The sequence below is a fragment of the Mus pahari genome, chromosome 19 (genome assembly GCF_900095145.1).
Source record: "Mus pahari chromosome 19, PAHARI_EIJ_v1.1, whole genome shotgun sequence".
Classification (NCBI taxonomy): Eukaryota; Metazoa; Chordata; class Mammalia; order Rodentia; family Muridae; genus Mus; species Mus pahari.
In genome coordinates this window covers 42,636,126-42,659,744 of record NC_034608.1, presented here as the reverse complement: position 1 = coordinate 42,659,744, position 23,619 = coordinate 42,636,126, and the positions used below count along the sequence as shown (strand labels likewise).

The window sequence follows — 23,619 nt, the reverse complement described above, 5'->3', positions numbered from 1 at the left end:
CTGTCCTCAAGGGCAGGCTTTGAGGTTGTCACCAACCTTGTCTTTCTCTAATCAGCTTCCAGCTCTCTCCTGGAGCTGCCAAGCACTGCCCTGATTTATTCTTAGATGTGGTACTTTGGAAGATCCACAGAATCAGTAAACAGCCCTTGGGTCTTTATCCCCCCCCCCCCAAAAAAAAAACCCACAAAATTATATTTGCACTGAAATTGCAGCATATGCTTAGTTAGGGTTTTATTGCTGTGAAAAAACACCACAACCATGGCAAGTCTTATAAAGGAAATATTTAATTGGGGCTGGCTTACAGGTTCAGAGGTTCAGTCCATTAGCATCATGGTGGGAAGCACGGCAGCATGCAGGCAGGCATGGAGTTGGAGAGGGATCTGGAACCACAGGCAGCAAGGAGAGATGGAGAGCCACTCTTTCTGGCCTGAGTTCCTGCAACTTTAATGCCTACCCTCCAGTGACCCACTTCCTCCAACAAGACCACACCTTCAATGATGCCACTATGAGTTTAAGGGACCATTTTCATACACATATGCATCTCTAATACTCAAGCACTTACCAATCCAAACCTGGAAATGACCCAAAATGTTTTGCAACAGATAAATGGTTACTCAAACTGGGAAAACTGTTTCTCACAATACTACATTTTAATAAAAGAGAGCCAAAAGATGAAAACAATAATAGAAGTAAAGGAATGTGTGCCTAGCAGATCATACCCAAATTAGAACCTGACTTCCTGTACGATTGTGTAGATGAGTTTACTAGCTTGTTAAACATTCTAGATATGGGAAAGCGATTAGATGATAAGCTTAAGGAGGTTTAAGTGTGGGTGTGTCTATAAAGTGAATTATCAAAAAGCTTTATTTTCATTGTACACTTTTCTTGATGTGATTATAGTTATATGAAAATATGTATATACATATACATATGATTCTATTGCATACAATCATTTCACACACACACACACACACACACACACACACACACACACACCAGCTGTGTATATATGTTTTACCATAAAAAGAAATGAAGCAAAAGAAGGGTACTTGGGTTCTCCTAGAAAAGCCTTAAAACTTGTACTTATAATTTTTATGTGCATGTGTGCACCTGTACGAGTTAATATGTACCATGTACGTGTAAGAACCCTCAGAGGTCAAAAGAAGGCATCAGATCCTCTGGAACTGGAGTTACAGGTTGTTGTGGGCTGTGATGTGGGCGCTTGCAAGGAAAACTCAGGTCCACTGGAAGAGCAGTAAGTGGTCTCAACTGCAGAGCCATCTCGACAGCCCCATGTTCTTGTAGAAATGTTATACAACTTCCGGAAAAAAATCTGTAGATATTTTAAATATTATGCAAAATCAACCTGGACTTCACAATTCCCTCCAAAGTGGTTATTTACAAAAAAAAAAAAAAAAGACATTCAGAAGAGAGGGTAAGCAGAGTGACAGTAGGATATAGTAAATTGAAACGTGTCATTTAATAGATTAAGATATGGGAAGCACAGTATACAGCAAGAGGTTACTGTGGCATTCAACTGTATTGAGTCATAATTAATTTTTTGATACATAGTGAACATTTTGCCATATTCTTGCTTAGCTATATTTGCACTACTGTTATACATACCACTTTTAAAAGCATCTTTCTGTTACCCTCTCTCATCCAAACCCTCCAAGTTGCTTTTTAAAAGAGCTCCTTCATGTTCTAGAGAGCCAACTGCATTTAATGACTGCCTCAGCTTAAATCCCACACTCCTTTGTTTTATCCCCTCCCTAGCTCACCTGCGAACCCACCAATCACACCAAACCCAGAAAGGACTCTGTACGTCTTTACTGTGAAGAAACCCTGAGGGTTGGAGGAAACTGGAAAAGCCCGGTCAGAAAGTATCGCCCTGTTTTCTCGGCGAAGTGGTCTTAATACCTGGGTTCCAGGACACCTTTGTGGCTATCTCTAAGGAACATGGAATTTGGCTTGTCCTTTAATAAATGTGGTGACTACCTATAAAATCGATTGCATCTGTATGACTACAAAGGGATGGAATTTATCTTTAGTCTGCCATAAACTTCATGAGTGCATATTTAATAAATATAAAAAAGTTTAATTAAGAAGGGGATTTTGGAGGATAAATCTGAGATTTTTTTTTTTCTGCAGAAGCTTTCATTTTCAAAGATAAAAGAATTTTTCAGTATTTTCTTTTCTCCTCGTGAGTTGGCATATGTAGCCTGATTTATGCAGAGTTCTCCTAAATGGAGCAGTCTTCTTGGCTGATCTCTTGTCGAGATTGTAACAGATTATTTCTTGAGATACCCATGTATCACTAGTCAAGCCCTTGAAAGAAGTCATTCAGTAATCCAGTTATTCTTCACCATAAATACAACATTCTTTCTGTTGAGCTATGCGCGCGTGGGAGGGGGGTGTCTTAATACAATCACATAGAAATTTGTATATCTTGCTACTGATTCATTTATAATTTCTATGTATGGTAACTCTTACATCTGCCTTCCTGTTTGTATCTCACTGAGAAGCAAATACAGCATCCATAATGTTTGATACCCAGGCCTATTTCTTGTTGACCTTCAGAAGTTCAAAGGTGGAGTTAAATTTGAATTATCTGAATTATTTGAATACATCTACATCTACATCTACATTAATCAGGTGAAAGCAATAATAATGTTACTCAATAAGCACATGTTTCTGCTTTTAGCTACATACTAACCTCCATGGAATATTATAAAATCATGACTAGCTAACACTTATCATAACTTTTGTGACCTATTTAAAATTGTAAGAATATCTTAAGGCTCCAGTTAGGAAGTCATGCATTTTAGTGGCCACACAGGTAAAAGCCCTTATAATTTTGGCTGTCAATTATTAGGTGATTTTTTTTCAGTATATAAAAAACATCTGGCCTTAAGAAATAATGAAATACTAAAATATATTATACAACACAAACCAGAGAAAATTCTTCAGTAAACAAGAGAGGTTTAGTTTTTCTTGTTGTTCATCATTAGCTACTACAGCTATTTCTTGACAAAAACATTACGATGTTTAGGAAGCACTCATGAAAAATTAAAAAGTTTTATTGTCTAGTTTCTGTTTTCTTTTACAAAACGGGAAAGGTATTCATTTTATTTTACATGTAAATATTGTGCATAAAGGCATACAGACCATAGCATGGGCAGAAAGAACTGGCACTAGGTACCGGAGATAGGGCTCATGAGCAGACGGCTCTTTCAGAGTCCAGCGTTCTTGTGGGGTAGCTCCGGGCATCCTCTGGCTTCTGCAGGGAAAATGTTGAGCCCTCTGGGCTCTGCTCACAGAGCTGCTGTGGTACCTACACCGTGGGGCTTCCTGTTTGTACTTCCCGTTCCTGCTTTCCTGCTCCCCAAGAGCCCAGGCGCAGGGGCCACGAGCTGCTGCCGTTGCATCAACTGACATCACTGTGGCAAAGTCAGCAGCCACACCATGCTGCTGTTATTCCTAGTCCTCTCATACCTAGGCCAAGTGATCACCACAGGCAAAGGTAAGGGAAGTCATTGCTGGGCAGTGAACTCCAGTCAACAAGCCATCTGCCATGCTGGCTCCACAGTCTTTTACTCCTGGAAGTTCAGAACAGGCTGGAGAAGGTGCATCAGAGCCCCACCCAGCTCCAGGATCCAGGGGGTGCAGGGGCCCATCTCTTCCTGGTGGTGGGAGAATTCAGCCCAAAGACTGTTGACCCTCCTTTGCTGACTTACCCACAATCCTGAGAACATCTGTAAAGTGGGAGGAGACGACGGGGAGGGAGGGAGAAAGCTAGAGGTCCGTATGCCCCACGTGTTCTCCGCTTGGCTAGAGGACCATAGCCAAGACAGGTTCTCTCTCTCTCTCTCTCTCTCTCTCTCTCTCTCTCTCTCTCTCTCTCTCCTCTCTCCTCTCTCCTCTCTCCTCTCTCTCTCTCTCCATAGAAACACCACTTCTGCAGATCACCGTACCGGAGAAAATCAAGACCAACATCCAGGATGCCAAGGAGGAAGAGACACAAGTAATTAAGAAACCGGATATTTGGAAATTTTTGGGTGTTTTTTTTGTACTCTACTTCGGGCCCACATCAAAGAATATAGCCATTTTGAAATTCGGTTTGTGCCTAATTNAGTGTGCTAAAGACTGTTGGCCTGAGGCAGGGCAAAGGTCCCAGTTTTCTTGGACTTCCCAAGAGGTGTGTGAACATTGCCCAACTGTGTTATGTAAGACTCAAATGCTTTAGCTTCTGGTCTCCACGCTGTCATGCACAGCTTACTGGACTCGGAGAAAACACAGCCACTAGTTATATATTTTTATAGGCGAGACTATACTAAAATTTACGATGCATCATGATTTTTAAAACTGGTACCATAAAACCCTCCAAGCCAATAAATACACACGTTTTAAGTCCTTTGGAAAGCAGAACAATAAAGTATAAAATTATAAAAATCATTCTAAAGACTACGAAGAGATGCGTATTAAAGTGTCCATCTGCATACGTCCTGAGATACTCATTTTAACCAACTGAACATTTAGTCACATACATTTCTTAAATGACTCAATATGGCAATATTGTCTTTCTACTTCGACAGTGTTACCTCATAGGTGTATAAAACTTCTGACCAGCAGATAGCCTCCCTTTTTTTTTTTCAGAGCCATTTCCACAGGACCAGGAAGCAGTCAAACAATGTCTGCAAAGTGGTTCAGAATGTTTTCAGTTCTTCTCAAGTCAGACAACTGTTTCCTACAAAGTTAGCACACTGACTCCAGTCATCATCTCATGCTGTCCTAAATCATTTGCTTACAGTCTCCCTGCTTTTGCTATTCTTAGACATTTTAATTCAATACATAACATGGTCCCTAAATCATCTTACAATCTCCCTGCTTTTGCTATTCTTAGACACTTTAATTCAATATATAACATGGACGTTAGCCTGCCTAGCTTTAAAACTAGCCTCTTGGGATTTGACAATAGATAATATTCAATCCACAAGGAAATAATATTTCACATCCCAAACCACGAACGTGGTGTTTTAAATGATGTTTCTGTTTAGTCTTTGAAATTTTTCTTACATGTATATGACATATCTTGAACATACCCAATCCCTTTTCTTTTGTAGCTCCCTTGAAGTCCCCACCTTAATGTCCTCTATGCTCTTAGGTTGATTTTCTTTAAACAAATTTTCTATATTTTTTATTCTAACCAGTTTGTGCCATGCACGTGCCTTATTTGCACCTGTCCTGTAGGTTTCGTTACAACACATCTGCATGTTGCTTCATTTTCTCGGGCTATAGAAACTGGCATCATAAAATTTGCTTTCCAGTTGTTTATCTTTTTATTTATGGGAGTAAACCATACCCAGTAGAGTTATTTGTATGTTTTGATCTTGCAAATAATGACTGCTACTATTTGTAATATGGATATATTTCATAAGCCCTTTCAGTGACTAGGATCCCGGTGTTATTTGGTAGCGGAAGACATTTGTATTTGATTGCTTCCCCCTTTAGGTTCAGTAACGACAGTAGCAGTCAGGGTAATTCCAGTATTGGGTGAGAAAAACACAACTTATAGGGTTTGTGTATGTGTGTGTGTGTGTGTGTGTTATTTTACATATTAAATGAGGATGGATGGAATATGGGATCAAGGGAAGTAACACATGACCTAGAAAGGGCACATATATGTAAGAAACACGAGACATAGTAGAGGCTGTTGCGAGGTCATTTGTGTTTGAGAATATGTAGGCTTTCATGTCTGATCGTATAAAATGTGCATATACATCAACCGTAGCCTGTTACTTTTAAGGAGTTGACGTTTCTAATAATGGCTTTTTCTCTTTTTCCCCCTCTCTTGCCACTTTGTTGTCACAGGTCACTTACGTGGTCAGAATTGAGGGCAAAGCATACACACTCCAACTTGAAAAACAGTAAGTCAGCAGGTGCTCACTCTCACTGCACACAGCTGTTTCCCCTTGCCTCTTCCTCAACTATTCCCTAAGCCGAGCACAACCAATCCACTTACTTAGCAGGCTCTGTCTTCTTTAAGATTCTTTCTTGTGAGATTTTAAGCCTAAAATCTACATTAATAACGTCTTAAGACATATCTGATAAATCAAGATTATTAAAGGCCTTAAAGCAGCTCTGCCTTCAGTGTGTGCAAGTCCCTCACTGTTCCAACACCAACCCCCTCCCATCTCTGCTCCAGCACCAGCACCAGCACCAGCACCAGCCCCTCCCGGCTCTGCTCCAGCACCCCTCCTGCCTCCTTCTGTCTTATGTTCCCAGCGAACTTGCAGCTCTTTCTTGAGTAACATTCTTTACATTTCTCTCAAGGCTCAAAAGGTTTTGCCAACCCACAGGTGTGTTTCTCTTTTTGCCACAGTGTTGCAGTGTCGAGTGTTGACTCCATCCTCTCCTTTCTCCCTTTATTCTGTTAGGAAGCCAATGGTATTAACCTTGTATATCACCTTCCAATCCTTGTCTAAAAGCCTGTCCAAAGAACACACAACTCCATCTAATTACAAACGGCATTCCTAGATTGGGCAGATACACCTCTATACCACTCTATCCCCCAGATATAAAATCCCTTGTTACTTGCAGCTCACCCAGGCCTCCTGCTACTGCTCCATCTTTCTGGGCCCCCTTTTCATCCTCCTTTCTCTCCTCCCTTCTTTCCCTTTCTTCTTCCTCTCTTTCCCTCTCTGAAACTTTCAGCCCCACCTTTTCTTCCACTGCCCAATCACAGGGGCTCTAGCCTTTATTTGAACACCTAAGGTGGGGAGCAGGTTCACACGAAATCACTTAAGTACTTGACCCACTCTTGTCCAAGGCAGGCCCTCTGGAGGAAGCAGAATTAGCATCAAAAAAACAAACAGCACCAGGGCCATCCACAACACTTGTCTATATTTGTCTTTCTATAAACTGTGCAGCAACTGCTAAACATTTTCTCCACAAATATGTAGATTGCTTCGAAAGGATCAGTCCTTGTTTGGTAGTGTGCACAGTGCAATTTCTTAGTGTTGGTATAGATCTTATTAACATTATTCAGTGTAAAATTTTGTAGCATATAGTGGAGTCGGTAAAAGGGTCTTCTTCTAAATTCAGAAAATAACATTAACAAGTAGATTTCTTGTCATGCTCAGGCAGGCATTTTATCTAAGGCCTATGGAAGATGAAACTGAAATCTTTGTTACATCTGACTCTGTAGCGCATTCCACAGATGTAAATCAAATGATATCGTACAGGCTGCCCTATGTCACATTTAATCTCCACTGACCAAAAACCCAAAACGACAAGTATAAGTATAAATAGATGTAAATGGTATAATGTAAGTGGACATCCTTGTCATATCCCTGATTTTAGTGAAAATGTTTTGAATTTTTTTCCCCGTTGACCAAGATGTTGGCAGTGGGCTTGTTATAAATTGTCTTTATTATGTACATGTATGTCTCCTATATCCCTAGATTTCACTACAACTTTTTATCCGGAAAAGATGTCAAAGGCCTTTCTACATCTGATGAGATGATTTGAAGCCTATTTATGTGGTGGTCTATCTTTATTGATTTATGTATGCTGAATCATCATTGCACCTTTGTAAAAAAGCTGACTTGATCATAGTAGGCAATATTTTTATGTGTTCTTGAATTGTGATTCCAAGTATTTTACTGAGAAGTTTTACATCCAGGTCATCAGTGAAAAGCCCATAATTATCTTTTATTTATTTATTTTTTTTGTATTGGGTCTATCTATGTCCATTCTGGTATCAGGGAAATACTGAATTTATAAAAATAATTCATAAGTATTTCTTCATTTTCAATTTTATGTAATAATTTGAGGAGTATTGGCATTAGTTCTTCTCTGGGGATCTGAATTCCATCTGGCCCCACACTCAGGGTTTTTTTGTTTGTTTGTTTGTTTGTTTTTTAGACTTTTTGTTTTGTTTTGTTTTCAAGACAGGGTTTCTCTGTGTAGCCCTAGCTATGCTGGAACTCACTCTGTAGACCAGGCTGGCCTCAAACTCGGAAATCTGCCTGCCTCTGCCTCCCAAGTGTTGGGATAAAAGGCGTGTACCACCACGCCCAGCTGCTTTTAGATTTTTTATTACTATTTCTACCTTATTGGACATTATGGGAGTATATCTTGAATTAGCTTTAGCTTTCGTAGACATATATATCTTTTATATTTCCAGTTTGGGATTGAAGCTCCAAGGTCCAGTGGTACAATTGGTTAGCCAGGCACTTATAATTTAGGGTTTTAAATCTCACTCTTAAAGAAAGATTCCCTGAATTTTCTTAGTGTCATGATAGCCCCCATTTTGTCTTTAATCTTATTATTTGGTTAAATGACTAAAGGTTTGTTAATCTCATTAATCTTTTCAAAGACCCAATTCTCCATTTCACTAATTCTTTGTAATTTCTCATCTCTCGTTCATTTTGATTCCCTTTTCCCACCTGGTTTGGGTGTATTGCTGGTTCTCATACTTCCAAAGCCTTGAGGTGCACCATTAAGTTTTTAAAGATCTGTCGATGTAAGCAGTTAGTGTTACACTCTCAACCTCCTAGGGCTGCCTAAAGAGTGCTCCATAGAATTTAGAATGCGGTGTTTTTATTTACTGTTAGGAATTTTATGCTTCCCTCTTGAGTTGTCCCTACATTCAATTATTCATTAGTCCATTGTATGGTTTGTGTACTCTTTCTAGTTTCTGTTGTTGATGGTATCCAGTTTTATGTGATAGGATAGAAGGAAGGATGTCATCTCCATTTTCCTATATGTGACGAATCTTGCTCTGTGATCCACTATGTGATTGCTTTTGGGGAAAGTTCTATGGCTGCTGAGAAGAATGTACATTCTTCAGTGTTTGGGTGAAATACTTCTATAGATGCTTGTTGTGCTTATCCTGTGAGGACCCTAACATAAATACACACTCATAAAGCCACCTGATGTTTGACAAAGAGGCCAAAAGTACACTTTGGAGAAAGAAAAGACAGTATCTCTAACAAATGCTGCTGGTCACATTGGACAGCTGCGTGTGGAAGAGTGAGACCAGAGCCTTATCTCTCACCCTGCAGAAAACTCGTCTCCAAATGGCTTTAAGGCTTCACTATGAGACAGATACCCTGAATCTCGTAGAGGGGAGGAGTAGGGAGTATGTCTAAACTCATTAGCATGGCCAGGACCCCAGTAGTGCAAGCATTAAAACCAACAGCTCGTGAATTGCCTTTCATGACCTACAAGGAACACTACCACTGAAGTGGAGAAGAGCCCTGCAGAATGGGAAGTAAATATTTAATAGTGACATGTCTGACTGAAGATTCGTAACTAGATTATATAAAGAACTAAAACAAATAGGCAAACAAAAAGTTAGACATCAAGGAAAGAACAGTTTAAAATCCAGGCATGAAACTAAGCAGTGTTCTAATCAGATGAAATAGAAGTGGGTATTCTGAATTTTGAGGTGGCTTGTAATTTTATGGGAGCAATGGGATGCTGATATATAATGAATCCATTTTAGTCACTAGCAAATACTAAGGTTATCATGCCATAAGTTGTGTTTGTGGTTAATATCAACTAAAACTGAAATGACACAATCTAGTTGTGACCATTAATTTGCTAGATATATAATTTGTCTTATACTGCTCCCTGGTTTTGTGTTAATTATTTTCTTTACTTTTTTTTATGTATCCAATATAACATTAGAACACAATCTAATAATGAAAAGACAAGGCCATATAATTCTAAGATATTTGGGTTTGTGAAATGTACATTTTAGTTAATTAATCTGGAAGTTTTGATGTTAATAAGCTATTCAATTATATAATGTTATTCATGATGTTATTACAATAAAATATCATTATTTTGATTGAAATAGGTCATTTTTACACCCACTTTTTGGAACATATTTGCGTGACAAGTTGGGAACATTGAAACCATACTTTTCTTTAGTAAAGGTAAGTTTAAGCTTCTACTGTGTAGATTGTGTGTGTGTGTGTGTGTGTGTGTGTGTGTGTATAGTGGTGTTTTTTCCTCATATATCCACGTTTTTTAATTTAGAAATTATTATGCATACATTTATATATAGATGTTTCTATATTCACATGGATTCATTTAACGTTACCTTTAGAAGCTAGTTTTTGCCCTTTAAATTTATTTTTAATTGAAAAACTATTATATCACGTAACCCCTTATCTCTCCCCGCGCCTCGACAACCTCTCTCATGTTCCCTCCCTCTGAGTGTGGTGATAGCTTTTCAGTCAAGGTATCATGAAGGAGCCTAGGCTGGCGACAAAATCGCTATCAGAACCACAGGTATGTGGTATCGTGAGCAACTTAGATTCGTTACTTCACGTTTCAGATGGAAAAGAAAAGGCAGGTGGGAGGGGAAGGCACCAAGAAAGGAAAGGTTGGGAATGTTGTCTCATAAGCCCCACGCAGTGGAGGAGAAGGTAGGAATTACCATCTAGGAAGATGGGGGCGGAGGGGGATGGTGAGAGAAGGCAGACTGCACACAGAGGAGTGCAGGCGCACGCAGGGTTAGATGGGCAGAAATGGGGCAGCATCTGACAGGAATGGCAGCGGGCTGTAGTACAAGGAAGGGAGGCTGAGATTAAAGGTCTTGGCGCACCTTGCATACCTCAGTATCAGAGTTAAGGGGGAGACTATTAGCTGTCTGCATTTTACAATTAACTTTGATTAACATTTATTCATTGTGAAAACCAACAGGGTCTAGTGTGGCATTTCAACACTTGTGTATCATGTGCAAGGAACAAATCGAGCTTCCGGTCATCTGTTCTCTCTCGCCCTCCCCCGCTCCTCACCACCACTGCTCTAGAACCAGATTTATCTTTCTGGTTTTACCACACATGGCAGAGAATATGTGGTACTTGTCTGAGTGGGCTGGGCTTATTATTATTACTGGAATTATTTATTATTATTATTATTATTATTATTATTATTATTATTATTAATGGAAGTAAGGTCCTCACTTCCACTCTTTTTATTAGACTGGTGACATTTTGAATTTTCTCTGTCAATAATATTCCCCACTCGTGTGTGTGTGTGTGTGTGTGTGTGTGTGTGTGTGAGTGTGTGAGCTGCTCTGTGTGCAGTCTGTCTTCTCTTCAGCAGCTGAAAAGCGACCACTACTGATTCCGTAGTTTGGCTATTGTGAGCAGTGTTTCCCTAGTCAAGGGTATGCAGGTATCTTTAGAATGTTGCTTCCCTTTCTTCTGCACGTGTAACCCAGTGTGTGTGTGTGTGGGGGGGAGCAGGGTCTTATGGTAGATCTGGCTTAGTTCTGTTTGCTTGTTTGTTTGTTTTTTTTTTTCATTTTTTTAAAATTAAAAATAGGATTTCCCCCCTCCTATAATATATTCTGATTATGGTTTCTGCCCCCCAACGTCTCCCAGATGCTCCACATCTCTTCACTCACTCCAAATCCCCACCCCTTCTTGTTCTCTCTCACTAGAAAACGGGCATCAAGAAAACAATTAAGTAAAACTAAATTAAATAAAAACAATAAAACATTTCTTCCTTTGTCCCATTATAGATTGCATGGACTGATTGATAATTAGATTTTGAATTTATCTCACGTACCAAGAAATATTAATTTAATTCTAGTATAAAACTCCCTTTAAAAACTTCCAATTTTAAAAACAAAAATATGTTTTGTTTTGAGATATAGGCTCTTTCAAACATGCACCACATCGGTGACAATTACCAAGAAACTATCGTAAAGTCCATCACAGCCACCAGTCTATGTTTTTTTTTTTCTCTCTCTCTTTTGTATTAACTTTGTCCAATTTTTGCATCAGGGCAACACTGGCCTCTGTAAGAACATGGCAAGTGTTAGCTTCTTCTCCATGGATGTGTAAGATCCATTTTAACATCTGACATGTTTGATGACTCGCTCCGCTAAGGCTCAGCGTCTGTGGACACCCGGGTGCAGCGCGGGTGCTTGTCTACTTGCCAGCCCAGACTACTTAACGTATGTAGCCGCGTTGACCCACATTTCTTGTGTTCTTTTGTGTTCTTTTTGTTGTCTCAGGCGCTGGTGCCCGATGCGGTTTTGTTGAGTCTCCGTGTTGTCCCCCACAACAGCAGGCAGCGCAGGAGTATTCAATAGCTCTCAAGAAAGGTCTCTGTGTCCTTTCTAAGTTTGTCCTTCTTGCCTTCAGGCTTGTTTCTTTAACTTATTGGATTTGTCAAAGAACCAGAACTCTAGTTTCTTTGTGTTTTCTAACTTGCAATTTTCTTTCTTTTACTTTGTGTGTTTCCTTGCCTTCCTAGCCCCTGCCTAGGAGTTCCTTGCCAGTTTTCTGTTTTCTGTCAGTTTCCTCTTTTCTGTCCTAAGCCTCTACACCCACTTTGTGCCTCTACACTTGAATTTCTCTGCATCCACAGCAGTGTGGTCCATGTTTTTTCAGTTCAGAGGTTTCTATAATCAATGCAATATTTACAAATCCCTCTTGTGTCTTCTGCTTTGACTCAGGAGGTTTTCCAAAACCATGATATTTGATTTGTAAGTAGTCAGCAACTTTTGTCTGTCCTGATTTTTTAGTGTAGCCAAAACACACTACCATTTAAACTCATGACTATCCACTTTATGGCCTAATGTACGCACTTAGGTGAGCTGTTTGGGTCACTTGGAAGGGATGTGTACTTCTGCTGCGTGCTTAGAGAGGGTTTTCTGCATAGTTAGGGTTAGTGCTGCTTTTTGCCTTGTGCTTGAGCTAGGTCCTCTCTCTCTCTCTCTCTCTCTCTCTCTCTCTCTCTCTCTCTCTCTCTCTCTCTCTCTCTCCCCTCCCTCCCTCCCTCCTTCTCCCCCCCCCACTCTTTTAGACAGTGTTTGGGGTCTATGTTCTTCCTCAGTTATCAGTGTTTGTGGCAAGGTTCTTGAAGCTGGGACATTTCATTGATGCTTGTGCATTTAGGATGGCTGTGTCCTCTGGTGGTTTGATTCTGTTATCATTTCAACAACTTAGACAATAATAGATTCATTAGCTAGCCTATGTAATGTGGTACTCATAAAATTATTTTTTGCATCTAGTAACTGTCAAGCTGCTTATATACTCGTGTTTTGAAATGTTTTTTCCTTTATTAATAACCTATATTAACTGTGTAAAGCAGGTTTCATTAGGACATTTTAGACAAGCATGTGATTTGTTTTGACTTCATCCATACCTTATCCTTCTCTCCTCCATGGTCCTGTACCTGTTTCTTAACAGTCCCTCCTCTAATTACCTGACTTTTGCACAGGTTCTATGGCCTCTTCTTTATCCATTTACCCACTAATGAGCATGTAAGCTGGTTCTGTATTTTGATTATGGTGAATAGTGCTGCAGTGGACATGGCAGGTGTGTGTGTGTGTGTGTGTGTGTGTGTGTGTGTGTGTGTGTGTGTTACAGCTCCTTGAACAGGTACAGATGCTGCTCTGGGAAATCCTCTTAGAAAAGTTGGGGCATTGGACACTCGAACTAAGTCCTTGTCTTCCTGCTTGAAACCAGATTCTAGGGGGCTCATCCTCTTTTTAGGGCTGCTGCCAGTCGCTCTGAACGCAGTATTCTGGAAAGAGGTAAGCCTCTCTCTACTGGGTTAGATGTGGGCCTGTCTGGTGGTTCCCTGAGGCACATGGAATGGTATGCCACACAGGTTCCGTGAGACTTGTGAGACAGAGTGAGTTCTCTCTGGCTTTCCTCTCATTAATTGCCAACCTTGTGCTTTGCTGCCTATCACACTTCTGTCTGAGTGACTCTTGCTGTGACACCTTACAGGAAGCACAGCCAGCAGAGATCCCTGTGGTTAATCGTGGGTGGGCACCTGGGTTACCTTGTACTTCTTTGGAAAGCGCCATTGGTACCACTTACAGATGCAGGTTGCTGCTCCTCTTGCTTGGCACACAGCATGTGGAGATCTCTCTGTCTGGGGAAAGTCCCGTAGTGTGAGTGGATTGGGCACTGTGCTGAAGGTGATGTTGTACCTATCTGGCCTCTAATGACTGCCCTTGTGGAAAGATCCAGCCTGCTGTTCTAATTGATGGCGATGAGGTTTGGAATGGGGTTTATGTCGTGTTAGACTAAGTGGAGATCCGATCCTGGATGCTATTAATATAGAGACACATTTGGAGGGGGCGATGGGGTGGCAGGGAAGCGCTCACAATGTAGGAACAAAAAAGAATCTGGAAATCACTATAGTTTAGACCCACGATGAGGAGGGGCTCACTAAAGAGGTGCTTGTGGCCATGTTTGAGAATCGCTAACATCGGTAAAGTCAATAAGGAAGAGTGATGGCACTAGAGATGGTTAATGACCTTTCTATTGCGATATTGAGAAAAAGCAAGGTGAAGAAATGTCAGCTCAATACTTCTGAACCGGCAAGATGGATCAGTGGGTAAAGATGCTTTCTGCAAAGCCCATCCCCAGGTCCCATGTGGGAGCAGGCGGGACTGACTCTCAAAAGTTGAACTTTGACCTCTGAATGCCCACCGTGGCGTGTACGTGCAGACATGTGAAACAAATGAAGAAATATTTACAAAACCCTTTTGCCTGACCCCCAGAATGGAATGAAATGTTCATAGTTGAATTCACCCTTCATTTAATAAAGTCTAGTGGGTATACACTATGCACTTAGAAAATTTGGCTAAAAGGGGGAATGATCCAGATAAATAGTATAAATAGTTGTCAAAAATTAGAGTTATAGCAAGAATATTTCAGAGTGAGAGGAAAATAGTAATGATGAGTGGAGCCCATGAAGGGGCTCAGGAAGCAAATCTGGGAGGATGGGAAGGCTGTTGACCATCGGGCATGTAACAGAATGGCTAAATGTGGATGTCTGCTATATAGTCAGGAAGTGGGTATGACCCTGAGGGCTGTGTGTGGGAACCAGCTATAACACTTCTTCTGCTTCTTCTTAGAGTCACTGCTTTTATCAAGGACATGCTGCTGAGATCCCAGTATCAACGGTGACACTCAGCACTTGCTCAGGCCTCAGGTACCCTTCTGGAAGTGTGCACTGAGATTGCATGTCAACCCCTCCTCAGCTTCTACCATCTCACCATCTTCTGTGAGAATAGAATGGGCATTCACCTCCAAACAACCAACTGAGCAGACCTGTAGAGTGTGGTGGCACTGGTCACATGGCTCCTCTATTCTCACCTCTTCCTCTAGTCCTCCCATGTACTTATTTGGGTATTTTGCTATCATAAAAGTTAAGCAGAAAATGCCTGCCACTAGAAGAAAGAGAATCTGCATTTCCCAGACGTACCAGCCCCACACTGTTCTTCTATGGCACAATGAAGGGAAGAGAGATATGAAATTGGCTTTAAAACCTAATGCAAGTTCTCAGTGGGAAATATATGGTAATTGCATTAAAAATTTTTTTTTCTGATACTTAGGGGCTTGTTGCAGTTAGAGAACATCACTTATGGAATTGAACCCTTAGAGTCTTCAGCTACATTTGAACACATACTTTATGAAATTAAAAATAATGAAATTGACTATTCTCCCTTAAAAGAAAACTACACAAATCTTGAGCAAGAAAGTCAGTCCTACCGAATTCTTGTCAAACCAGAGGTGAGTCGGACTCCACCTGCTCTACCTATATTCAAATCTTGAGATTTGGACACACTGGGGGAAACAGTGTTAAACTGTTTGGTAGGAATTATTTTTTAAGGTATCTTTGGTTTCCTCAGATAGTCTTTAGAAAATAACAAGGAAACATACTTTTTTTTTAAAAATCATCAAACTTGTTACAATAGTTTGTATAGGTGTATGAGGAGTCTGTATAGATGCACATTGTAACTATTTGCATGAATTTGCCTACCAGTAACATAATTGGTCCTGGGTTTACTTAACTGATACTTGGTATTTTCTTTGCCAATACATCTGCTTTGTAAAAAACAAAGCAAAGCAAAGCAAAGCAAAAGCAAAAGCAAAGCAAAAGCAAAGCAAAGCAAAGCAAAGCAAAGCAAAGCAAAGCAAAGCAAAGCAAAGCAAAGCAAAGAAGCAAAGCAAAGCAAAGCAAAGCAAAGCAAAGGAAGGGGGAAGGGGAAAGAAAATCAAAGCAAAGCAAAGCAAAGNAAAGCAAAGCAAAGCAAAGCAAAGCAAAGCAAAGCAAAGCAAAGCAAAGCAAAGCAAAGCAAAGCAAAGCAAAGCAAAGCAAAGCAAAGCAAAACATTTCTTTGTTATTTGTCCTCTGGCTCCGACTGGAGCCTCAATGTCATGTCCTTATGGGTCTCCAGCTGAGAGCTTTGGTCCAAGAACAGCTCCTGGTTTCTGGCTTACTCCCTAGACATTGGACTAACTAACCTCTATGGTCACAGAAGCCAGCTCCATATATAACACATACATGTGCACATATATACACATATATGCACATTTCATGTTATTAAATATTATTTTTTGAAATAAATAAGCCATGTTGCAAAAAATAATGTCCAAGAAGCCACAAGTCAAATTGGGAATAACAAGATATATTGTGGCTAATGTATTTTATTTTATGAATAAACGATGAATAATGTGGAAGTTATCAATGGGAAGCACTCAGCAAAAGTAGAAAAACTCATCGAAATGAAGCACCTTTAAAACAGCCGAGGTTTTCTTTGTTTTTGTTATGAGACTGAACAGCTTGTATCCACTCATACTGCCTTTAGAGCATTATACTTTAAAGAGTTCCAAGACTAGTGAATGGAACTAGACTATTGTCTATGTTATTAAAAGAAGTACAGTAGACATCCTGGAATCAGTACTCTAGCAGACATATGTGTTGTGCCTGATTGAAGGTTTTATCTTATTGATGTTTTTATTGTTCTGCAGAAAGGTTCGAACTCGACACTAACGAAGAGAATTCTGAGGATAAAGATCATCATGGATAAAGCCATGGTAGGAGTGACCTGCCTTCTGACATTTTGTGTTGTAGAGAAACTCTGGGAGGAATGTGAATAGGAAACGTTAACTGCTTTTTTTTTCATGTTATTATTTTTCCCCATGAGTATGGGTATTTGGTCTGCATTGTTAAAAGTCTGTGCACTATGTGCTGTACTCTTGGGGTCCAGAAGAGGGACCATAGTTACTGATGCTGCTGTGTTCGGTTCTGGGGACTGGATTGAGGTCCTCTGGAAGAGCAGTAAGTGCTCTTAACTGCTCAGTCATCTCTCCTGTCCACGTCTCACTGCTTTAATATAAATGTTTTTACTCTGTTCAAGAGTTAGTCTTGATGACATGTTCCAGTAATCTCAGCCCTCAGGAGGGGACAGCAAAAGGACTGCGTTTCCTACCAGTCTCCAAAGATAACATTTTTTTTTTCTCTGCTTAAAAGTGTGCCAAAGCATTGCAAGGCATAACAACATGTCATCAGTTGACTTTGTACTGGCATTAAGGGTCATAGCGATGGCATATGCCCTTTTATGTAAAGGCTCTACTACACAATAGCCTGACTTATAGGTGAGGTTGGCAGATTTTTTTATTGAGCCTAGATCTCCATTATACTGGGAGTTATTTCATTAAATACTAAATTTAATAACCACCACCTCCTGCCCCCCCTCCGATTCCCACCTAACCACAATCATCTTGATTGTATCCTAGTTAATGTTACATGTGCCATCGTCTACAAGACAATTCTTAATTAAATCTCTAGTTTCTTTCTATTTTTCTTTTATTAAAAATGTTTTTTCCTACAGTACATTCTGATCGCAGCTTCTCCTCCCCTAACTCCTGCAAGAGCCTCCTCTCCCCACCTCTCTTCCAAACCCTCACCTTTTCTGTCTTGCCCTACAAAACCAGAAGCCATAGTATAATCAAAAGACTTATAATGAAAAGAAAGAAAAAGTCCTGACTTTTTTTTTTTATGAGATAAAGGACCACCAAAGATGCCATTGAGTTCATTTTGTGTTAGCCATCTACCTCTGGGCAAGCGGTCCTTAAGTGTGGTTTATTGCCTCAGTGAGATTTCGTTGGAGAAAATCATTCTTTCCTTTGCAAGTGGTTATCAATTAGAGACAGCTTCTGGGTTAGGGAAGGAGCATGTGCCCAACTGTCATCTCTACACTGGACCCCATCTGGCGCGGACCCACGCAGGCCCTGCGCATGCTCCCACCATCTCCTGAGTTCCAACGCGCGCTGGCCCTGTGGTATCTGGAAGGCCTTGTTTCCCTGGTGTCCTCCATCACCCCTGGCTCTTCCGCTCTTCCTACATCCTCATCCTCTTCCATGAGCCCCGAGGGAGAGGAATTTGATGGAGACATTTAAGACTGACTGCTCACAGGTTTCTCACTCTCTGCACACTGTCCAGAGTGTTGTGGGCCTCGATCTTTGTTCCCACCCACTGCAATAGCAATTATGTTCAAATCACTCCATTAAGTACCACTAACCGGTACGCTGCTCACATTTTTCAGGAGCTCGTGACGTGTCCGCAGCTTTTGCTCATCTGAAATTATCCTAGCCTTTTAGTTTTGAGCATTTTTCACCTCAAAAGTAGTTTTTTGGTTTTTTTAAACAAACTTTCAGAAAGTTGTCACAAGAGGAGTAGCACAGGGCAGCCTTGGTCCCTTCCTCGCTTCATAGATATATGGTATTGTGGTCTGGGCTGTCTCCGTTTGAATTTGAAAGCGAGTTTTTAGTCGCAGGCACCACAAGGATCACCTTCAAAACCATGAACAGCACAGTAGCATCCCCATCTCCGAACAGACTATCACTGTATCCACACAGTGTGGTCTTAGCACTGTGGTCATGCAGAGGCTGCATATTATATTTAAAGAACTATGGCTAAAAATGGCTCAGTTTATATATTGATGTCTGTCCTTGCTGCTTTTAAGTTTCTAGGTATTCATGTTCTGTTTGCTTTGTTATTTCAAACTATGTTTGTCTTGCTGTTAATTTGCTTGCTATTAAAATAAACCTGTAAATTATAAATATGAATAACTTACATTTGTAAATAATATGTTTACAGTTATGATTTATACAATCTTAGAGAATATTTATTTCTATGCCTGTAAAGAGGAAGTTAGTCACACCTATGACTTTTTAATACTCTAGTTATGGCTTTAGATTTACATATAAAACATAATAAAGACAGTAACTGGGAAATGGTTAGAGGCCTTGAAAAATCAACTGTCAATCAATTTTAACACATTTTTACTTTGCCTCTTTAATTGCATACTGCATCATTTTAACTTTTACACTTAAAACTATTTAAAAAGTGGTTGCTTAATCATTTATACTAGTAATTGAGAAATAAACGTGTCTTTCAGTTTGACCATATGGGCTCTGAGGTGGGAGTTGCAACTCAGAAAGTTGTTCACATCTTTGGTCTCATTAACACTGTAAGTATTTGTATTTCCATTGAGGTAAGAGACTATTGCTAACTCAACCTACACGGCTTGTGTTCACAGCTGTGTAGTTTTTGGTGAAATGGATGCTCCTCCCAGCACTTTCCTCTGTGGGTTGGGTTAACTCCCCAAAGTGATATGTTGAATGTAGTGCCAGCATTTCCGGGCATGGCACTCACACTGAACAAAGCCCCCTTTCAGATGTTTTCCCAGCTGAAGATGACAGTGATGTTAAACTCTCTGGAGATCTGGTCAGAAGAAGACAAGATAGAAACCAATGGGGACGCCGATGAGGTCCTGCAAAGGTTCCTGCTGTGGAAACACAAGGAAATATCTCAAAAGACCAAGGATTTAACCTACTTACTCCTGTGAGTACTTCTCGCACTGATTGGGACTTAAGTGATTATTAATGTCAACTGTCATATATTTGTAATCATGACAGAACTCTGAGAATGTTTAAGATGACTAGAGTGCCAGCACAGGCAAGATGCACAGATCCAATCATGTAGTCAAACCCAGACGTTCCATGTCCCATTCCGTGGTCCCACCCTCCTGCCCCCTGCCCTCGGTCCCATCACTCACCCCCATCTACTTCAGCACCATGGTGGAGTGTGAAAAGCATCAGGATGAACACGGGGCTCTGTGTTTATAAATACCTCACAGGAGATGTTTACACTGAGATTTTAATGTTGTGAGTGCAATAATTGCCCATGTTGTTGGTTAAAACAGATAAATAATTAAAATGGACCAACTACTTCCCTCCACTACTCTCCAGTGCTCCTATAGAGACCTAAGATGTAGATTTTTTTTAGCTACTAGGTCTGCATGCTTCAAGAGTCTTTATGTAGATTTTAGTATTAATCATTTTACAAGAAAATATGAGATACTCACTCATGAAGATATTAAGAGATATAAATGGAACCGCATGTCTTCTAATGCCTCCTGTTTGGTCTAAGGCCAGGGTTGGGTATTTAAAGGCAACATAATGGGTTAACTTCTGCAAACCACCTCTTCTTTTCTTGGTGCATCTCTCTTCTTCCCCTCTCCCTATCCTCTGGTCCAGCACTTTAAGATCTGTTCAGTACTTAACAATAGATAATGCCGGCTTTCAGATTTTACAATCAATATTCACCCAGTGATGGGGAATCCTGACAAATGGGTTATGGACTTACTAGGCTCTGCTAGGTTTTGGATTGTGTATCATAGAATTTTAAAATACCATTTTTAACTTAAATTCCTATGGAGAACGGAGTACATACTACTTGTATTTTTACTACTTACTGAGTGGTTAGTAGCAGAAAGCATATCATATGATGAATATCACATTTGAGGATACAGAAGTTTAGGAAATCCATTGTTTCAATGTCCTATCTAGCAACATTCTGAAACAAGTGCACTGACATGAACTTTTGATTTAGGTATAAGGATCATCCTGATTATGTGGGAGCAACATATCATGGGATGGCCTGCAACCCAAATTTTACAGCAGGAATCGCTCTGGTATGCCTCCGGTCGTCTCTGTCCCCTCAACAGTAATGTCCAGGATCACCTCAGTGAAGAAAAGACGCAGAGTGCACTCACCGTACACTTTTGGCAAAGTTTTACACTGGTGGTTTTTAATTTGTTATAAAAGAGGTGGTGGTGGCGCACACCTTCAATCCCAACACTGGGGAGGCAGAGGCAGGTGGATCTCTTAAGTTAAAGGCCAGTCTGGTTTACAGAGTGAGTTCCAGGACAGTCAAGGTTACACAGAGACCATGTCTCCAAAAACAAGAGTTGGTTTATTTAGGGAAAACATCTAATTTTTGCAGTTTTAACCAGTTCTGTGGCGTTAGCTGTATTTACTCAAGTGGGAGATAAGTCTCAAGCTATGGCTACCCTGTAAAACCGAGTCTCCAGATCATCTGTTACCCCTCCTCTGTCCCAGGTGATGCTCGTCCCCGTTCTGTTCCTATTGTTATAACAACTTTAGGTTTACGTGTGAGTGGGAAGACTCAGCATGTGTCTGCCTATGACTAAGTTATTGCATGCAGTAAATGTTCTTAAGGTTCATCTATGCCATAACGTATTTCCTTTTTAGTGACTGAATAATATCAGCCTATATCACCTTTGAATGCACTCACTCTGTCAACAGACTTTCCATGCCTTCGCTGTTATGCACCGTGCTCTAATGCACTTAACAGAGCAGATACCTCTTTGAGGTCCTAATATTGGCTGGTCTCAGTGTATGACCAGAAGTCAGCTTGCGGACTTACGTATCAGTCTTGTTATTAATACTTTGCAGGACTATAATATTGGTTTTGATAGAGGTTATACAAGCTTCTAATACCTTCACCAGCATAAATTAGCTGCATAGTCAGCCAAACGTATTTTCTATTTTGTTTTAATAGATACAGGCTAATGTTACATTTTGTTTCTTTTTATTTTGTTTCTAAAGTCACAAAGGATGTAATACCAGTTCATATATGCAGTAGACATTAGAGTGTATCACCAGAGAAATAGCTAGTCAAGTATTTTACTTATTTTTTAAATGTTTTAATGCTTTTTTGTTAAGTTGTAGGCATCCTCTACATCATGGATATAATCCTTTGTCAGACATACAGTCTGCAAATGTCTCTTCCTGATCCTGTGTGTTGCTGTCTTTTCTCTGCTTGTATCATGATGTTGAAATGGGGGTGTCTATGACAGTGGCAGAATCTTCTCTGTCCATCTTTGCCTGTGCCCCCATCCTTCAAGGGTATGATGGGGTCCGTGTGCTGTTATCTTCTGTGTTACAGTTGTGAAGCTTGCTCGGGGCTTAAATTCATTTTGGGCTCGATTTTTAGATAAAGAGATCTGACTGAATGCTCTTCTTCATGTGGCTGTTCTGATTTTAACCCACTCTGCCAATTGGTTAGGCATTTTTTTTTTTAACTAATTCACATTCAAAATCATTGGTGGCAAGGAAAAACTTCATGCTGCTGTGTTTCTGTCCTATACATTGTTTTCTTGTCTAGCTTAAGATAGGCACAGAGTAGATTCTGGATGGTTTTACCTCTCCCGTTCTCAGTCACTGTCTCGTGTGTGTTCTTAACGTTTGGTGATCTCCTTTGACTCTCTTCCATTACATGTATATTCCATAGATTTCTTAGTTTACCATTTCGCTTGCATGAAATATTAAACTTAAGCCAATTATAAAATAATTATAAATAAAATTTTATTTTAAAGCCTACTGTAAATTAAATTTAAGTCTATTAAAAGTAACATTTTTTAACTAAAATTACAATCAAAACACTACTCTTTATAGATATATATCCCATATTATATTACTAACATTCCAAATTAAGTATTTTTATGTTGAACATGCATTGCTTACATTGTTAGTTTTGTTTTTGTTTTCATTCCTTATAAATTCATTATAAATTATAAATTCATTTTTATATCTTGTATAGTATATATAAAATTAATGACTGTCCACATTTTTAACTTTTCAAGAGGACTTTATAGTTTTCACATGGTTTACTGTTTCTGTTTCTTTCAAACCATAATGATGCCATAAGCAATTCTTGTAGATCAGACTTACTAGTAATGCGCTTTGGCTAGCTCATCTGGAAGGTGGTTAATTTTTGTCACTACATGAACTACACATTTGTTTCACCAAATACAGTATTTTCTTTGCTCCTATTTTTCCTACAACAGCTCCATTTGGATTAAAAGAATATTAAGAAAAAAATCACAATTTGCTCATTGTTTTTGACATCCATAAGTTCCTTTTATTTAGTATTTTTGAATGCATCAGCAACTCTATTCAGACCAGCAAGGTGTCCTTTCATGAGTGAGTAGTTAAAACAAATTTGGTATGATCATGTGATACAATGAACTATTTCCCAAAGGTGTGATCAAATACCCAACAAAAGCAAGTTAGGGAAGAGACGTCTTATTTTGGCTCAGAATCTTGAGTGCAGCCCATCATGATGGGGCAAGAATGGCAGCAGGAGCTGGAGGCAGCTGGGCCAATTGCATCCACAGCAGAGCGAGGCAGAGGCTGGTGCTCAGCTAGATTTCTCCACTTGATGCACTCAGTGGCCCCAGCCTATAGGATGGTGCTGCCCATAGTGAGGGTGGGCCTATCTACCAAAATTGACCTAATCCAGATAACACTTCACAGACATGCCCAGAGGTTTCTTCCCAAGGCAAGTCTAAATCTAACCATGCTGACAAACTTTATAACCACAAACTGTTATCCAGTAATTTAAGAAAGCAAAACACCAACTACACAAGACCCAGGATTGCTGAAATATACAGTGGCAGTGACGGAAGCA

At 40.0% G+C, this 23,619-nt stretch overlaps 2 protein-coding genes across 2 annotated transcripts in view; both read left to right on the top strand.

The window, feature by feature from the left end:
- Positions 1-1,838, top strand: part of LOC110336231 (disintegrin and metalloproteinase domain-containing protein 5-like) — a 55,224-nt gene extending 53,386 nt beyond the window's left edge. Inside the window, exon 18 of the mRNA XM_021218690.1 lies at positions 1,777-1,838. Coding sequence (XP_021074349.1) covers positions 1,777-1,838 — 62 coding nt within the window. The remainder of the gene's footprint in view (positions 1-1,776) is intronic.
- Positions 1,839-3,465: 1,627 nt separating this feature from the next.
- The window catches only part of LOC110336230 (A disintegrin and metallopeptidase domain 3), a 53,536-nt gene continuing 33,382 nt past the window's right edge, over positions 3,466-23,619 (top strand). The window contains exons 1-10 of the mRNA XM_021218688.1: positions 3,466-3,523; positions 3,948-4,024; positions 5,872-5,927; positions 9,869-9,947; positions 14,909-14,985; positions 15,389-15,566; positions 16,809-16,874; positions 19,241-19,312; positions 19,520-19,686; positions 20,737-20,818. Coding sequence (XP_021074347.1) covers positions 3,466-3,523; positions 3,948-4,024; positions 5,872-5,927; positions 9,869-9,947; positions 14,909-14,985; positions 15,389-15,566; positions 16,809-16,874; positions 19,241-19,312; positions 19,520-19,686; positions 20,737-20,818 — 912 coding nt within the window. The remainder of the gene's footprint in view (positions 3,524-3,947; positions 4,025-5,871; positions 5,928-9,868; positions 9,948-14,908; positions 14,986-15,388; positions 15,567-16,808; positions 16,875-19,240; positions 19,313-19,519; positions 19,687-20,736; positions 20,819-23,619) is intronic.